The sequence below is a fragment of the Mandrillus leucophaeus genome, unplaced genomic scaffold (assembly GCF_000951045.1).
Source record: "Mandrillus leucophaeus isolate KB7577 unplaced genomic scaffold, Mleu.le_1.0 Scaffold2, whole genome shotgun sequence".
NCBI classification, from domain to species: domain Eukaryota; kingdom Metazoa; phylum Chordata; class Mammalia; order Primates; family Cercopithecidae; genus Mandrillus; species Mandrillus leucophaeus.
This window is the reverse complement of record NW_012102031.1, coordinates 12002495-12006509: the sequence shown is the minus strand read 5'-3', so window position 1 is coordinate 12006509 and position 4015 is coordinate 12002495. Positions and strand designations below refer to the sequence as shown.

The 4015-nt window shown below is 44.7% G+C and overlaps 1 protein-coding gene across 4 annotated transcripts in view; it reads left to right on the top strand.

The window, feature by feature from the left end:
- DEPDC5 (DEP domain containing 5) overlaps nucleotides 1-4015 on the top strand; it is a 166880-nt gene that overhangs the window by 32672 nt on the left and 130193 nt on the right. For all 4 annotated transcript variants that reach the window (XR_001005987.1, XM_011979007.1, XM_011979006.1 and 1 more), the window contains exon 11: nucleotides 3560-3629. Coding sequence is in view for 3 of the 4 variants with exons in the window: in XM_011979007.1 (XP_011834397.1) it covers nucleotides 3560-3629 (70 nt within the window). In the remaining variant the exon portion in view is untranslated. The remainder of the gene's footprint in view (nucleotides 1-3559; nucleotides 3630-4015) is intronic.

Here is a 4015-nt window from a genome sequence, read left to right as displayed (position 1 = left end):
TCTCACTATGTTATCCAGGCAGATCTCGAACTCCTGAGCTTAAGTGATCTTCCCACCTTGGCCTCCCAATGTGCTGAGATTACAGACATGAGCTACAGTGCCTAGCCCATATTCTTTTTTTTCTTTTTTTCTTTTTGAGACAGAGTTTTGCTCTTGTTGCCCAGGCTGGAGTGCAATGGTGCAATCTTGGCCCACTGCAACCACTGCCTCCTGGGTTCAAGCAATTCTCCTGCCTCAGTCTCCCAAGTAGCTGAGATTACAGGCGCCTACTGCTATGCCCAGCTAATTTTTTTGTATTTTTAGTAGAGATGGGGTTTCACCATGTTGGCCGGGCTGGTCTCGAACTTCTGACCTCAGGTTATCTGCCAGCCTCGGCCTCCCAAAGTGCTGGGATTATAGGAGTGAGCCACTGTGCCTGGTCCCATATTCTTTATTTTATTTATTTATGTATTTTTTGAGACAGAGTCTTGCTCTGTCGCCCAGACTGGAGTGCAGTGCTGCAGTCTCAAACATGGCTCACTGCAACCTCCACCTCCCAGGTTCAAGCGATTCTCGTCCCTCAGCCTGCCGAGTAGCTGGGATTATAGGTGTGCGCCACCTTACCCTGCTAATTTTTGTATTTTTAGTAGTGATGTGGTTTCATCATGTTGGCCAGGCTGATCTCGAACTCCTGGCCTCAAGTGATCTGCCCACCTTGGCCTCCCAAAGTGCTCGATTACATATTCTTGACAGCATTATTCATGTTAGCTAAAAAGTAGGATAACACAAATAACAAATGTCTTTCAGCTAAAGTATAGATAAATAAAATATATATCCATACAATATAGTAGTAGTCTGCCATAAAGAAGAATGAAGTACTAATGCATGCTACAGCATAGATGAATCTTGAACACGTACTAAGTGAGAGAAGCCAGACATAGTGGATCAAATACAAATCATAGGATCTTATGTATATGAAATGTCCAGAATAGGTAAATATATAATATAGAGATCAGTGGTTGCCAGGAACCAAGGGTGGGGAGTGACTGTTTAATCAGTTTGGGATTTCCTGTTGGGGTGATGAAAATGTTTTGGATTTAAATAATGGTGATAGTTATACAACATGGTGAATGTATTAAATGTCACAATGGCAATATGTATATGTGTTTTACCACAATTAAAAAATTATTTCATTCAATTATCCCACCTTGATTTCACATGAAAACGTTTTGATGAAAAAGTATTTGAAGTCACATGATGTAATGTAAAAGAGTAGAGTTTGTATTAAGGCAGACTGGGTTTTAAATGATCTCGTTAGCTTGCTTTTTTTTTTTTTTTTTTTTTTAAATTAAGAGACGGTCTTGCTATGCTGCTCAGGCTGGTCTTGAACTCCTGGGCTCCAAGGATCCTCTCACTTAATCCTCCTCAGTAGTTGGGACTACAGGCGCAGGCCACTATGCCTGGCTGATTAGCTTTTTCATCTCCAAGGATTAGTCTCTGAGGCTCCATTTCTTCAGCTGCAAAATGAAGATAATAATAGACCCTCTCATCACATCACTTATGAGTTGAGACACTCCATGCCCACGTCAGCCCATTGTGAGCCCATTGTGTTTTCCTGTATATCACTTGCACTAAAATTAGATAAGGGTGCTGAATTTGGAGCTCTTGGAGTCCAGTGAATTAATTGGTAGTCAGTGAAGGTCTGCTGTTTCCTAGCACTTTGCTCTTGGTACTGTGGCTTGTATTTAGGAATTTCTGTCCACTTGAGATACATTTATGAAATGTGCATTATATTATGTGCCTTATATAGTGAGTGCTGAATTCTTTAGTCACTAAGCGTACTTGGGATAAAGATGGAGTTGGTCAGTAGAGGCTGTTGTCTTCAGAGACCCAGGAGGAACTGAAACTGAACTTGCTAGCTCACTGGTGCAAGCCACTTTTCATATTCATTTGTAAACACCCTACTTCCAGGATATTGATCTCCAGACTCCATAGAAATGTTTATTCTCTTTAGTCCCCGTCGCTGTCCAAAGGTAGTTCTTTGCCTTGGCTTATACCACTGAGTCTGGAGCAAACCCCCACCCTCGTCCTATGAGACAAGTAGGGTGTGGGAGTGTCTTTGATTCTTAAATCCACCACCATGGGTGCTGTTCTTGTTCCCTAGACCACAGTTCTACAGAAATTAAAAAACACTGTAGGCCTGGCATTGTGGCTCACGCCTGTAATCCCAGCACTTTGCCAAGGCTAGTGGATCACTGGAGCCCAGCCTGGGGATTATGATGAAACTCTTATCTCTCTTTTTCTTTTTCTTTCTTTTTTTTTTTTTTTTGGACGGTGTCTTGCTCTGTTGCCCAGCCTGGAGTGCAATGACACTATCTCGGCTCACTGCAGTCTCCACCTCCTGGGTTCAAGTGATTATCCTGCCTCACCCTCCCAAGTGGCTGTGACTTTAGGCGCGCGCCACATTGCCTGGGTAATGTAGAGTTTCGCCATGTTGGCCAGGCTGGTCTCGAACTCCTGACCTCAAGTGATCCACCTGCCTCAGCCTCCCAAAGCACTGTGATTACAGGCGTGAGCCACCACGCCCAGCAGAAACCCTGTATTTACAAAAAAATGCAAAAATTATCTGGGCCTGGTGGTGCTTGTCTGTAGTCCCAGCTTTTTGGGAACTGGGAGACAGTGACCATTATTTACTGCTGATTTGCAGCTTTCCAGTCACTTTCCACATTCCCGGCACTTTAGGTAACTTTCCCAAGGTCACATAGTGGCAAGTTTCAGGGCCAGGACTCCATCTAGGTCTTCTGACTCCCAGCAGTACTCTGTCTTCTGCACTGCAGCCTGTAGTTACATGAAGCTATTCAATATTGTGCACTGCTGCTAAGCCACCTGGATTAAGAATATTATGTGCAGCTGGGCCTCACATCTATAATCCCAGCACTTTGGGAGGCCGAGGCAGGCCAATCACTTGAGGCCACAAGTTTGAGACCAGCCTGGCCAACATGGTAAAATCTTGTCTCTTCTAAAAATACAAAAATTACCTGGGTGTGGTGGCCCATGTCTGTAACCCCAGCTACTCGGGAGGCTGAGGCAGGAGAATTGCTTAAACCTGGGAGGTGGAGGCTGCAGTGAGCTGAGATCGTGCTACTGCACTCCAGACTGGGCAACTGAGTGAGACTCTGCCTCAAAAAAAAAAAAAAAAAAGAATAAGGCTGGGCATGATGGCTCACACCTGTAATCCCAGCACTTTGGGAGACTGAGGCAGGAGGATCATGAGATCGGGAGATCGAGACCATCCTGGTCAACATAGTAAAACCCTGTCTCTACTCAAAATACAAAAATTAGCTGGGCATGGTGATACACTCCTAAAGTCCCAGCTACTTGGGAGGCTAAGCCAGGAGAATTGCTTGAACCCAGGAGGCGGAGGTTGCAGTGAGCTGAGATTGTGCCTTTGCACTCCAGCCTGGTGACAGAGTTAAGACTCATCTCAAAAAAAAAAAAAAAAAATCATGTGCATGCAGTCTGCTTCATAGTGAAGTAGATGAAACAAACGTTAACCCTGTTGTTCTGTACTCATGCTTAGGAGAAGAACTGTAGTCATGAAGTGACAGTGGTCCTGTTTTCTAGAACTTTCTATGATGCAAAATCTGTTGGTGAGTAACTCTTTCTCTCCTACAGTTGTTTTTTTATTAGGCTTCCCCCAACCCCACCCCAGCCATTCCCTCTCATTTTTTTCCTCGTTGCGCTTTTCCACCGTTCCCATCTTTTCTGTTATGAGGACGGTGCAAAAAGGAAAGTAGCACAGTCCATTAGTGGATGCAAGAGGTCTGTGGGCTGTGATTCATCTTAAAACCAACTTAAAAGACAGTTGGCTGGGCACAGTGGCTCACGCCTGTAATCCCACAACTTTGGGAGGCTGAGGTGGGCAGATCACCTGAGATCGGGAGTTGAAGACCAGCCTGGCCAACATGGTGAAACCCCATCTCTACTAAAAATACAAAAATGAGCCAGGTGTGGTGGCATGCACCTGTAGTCCCAG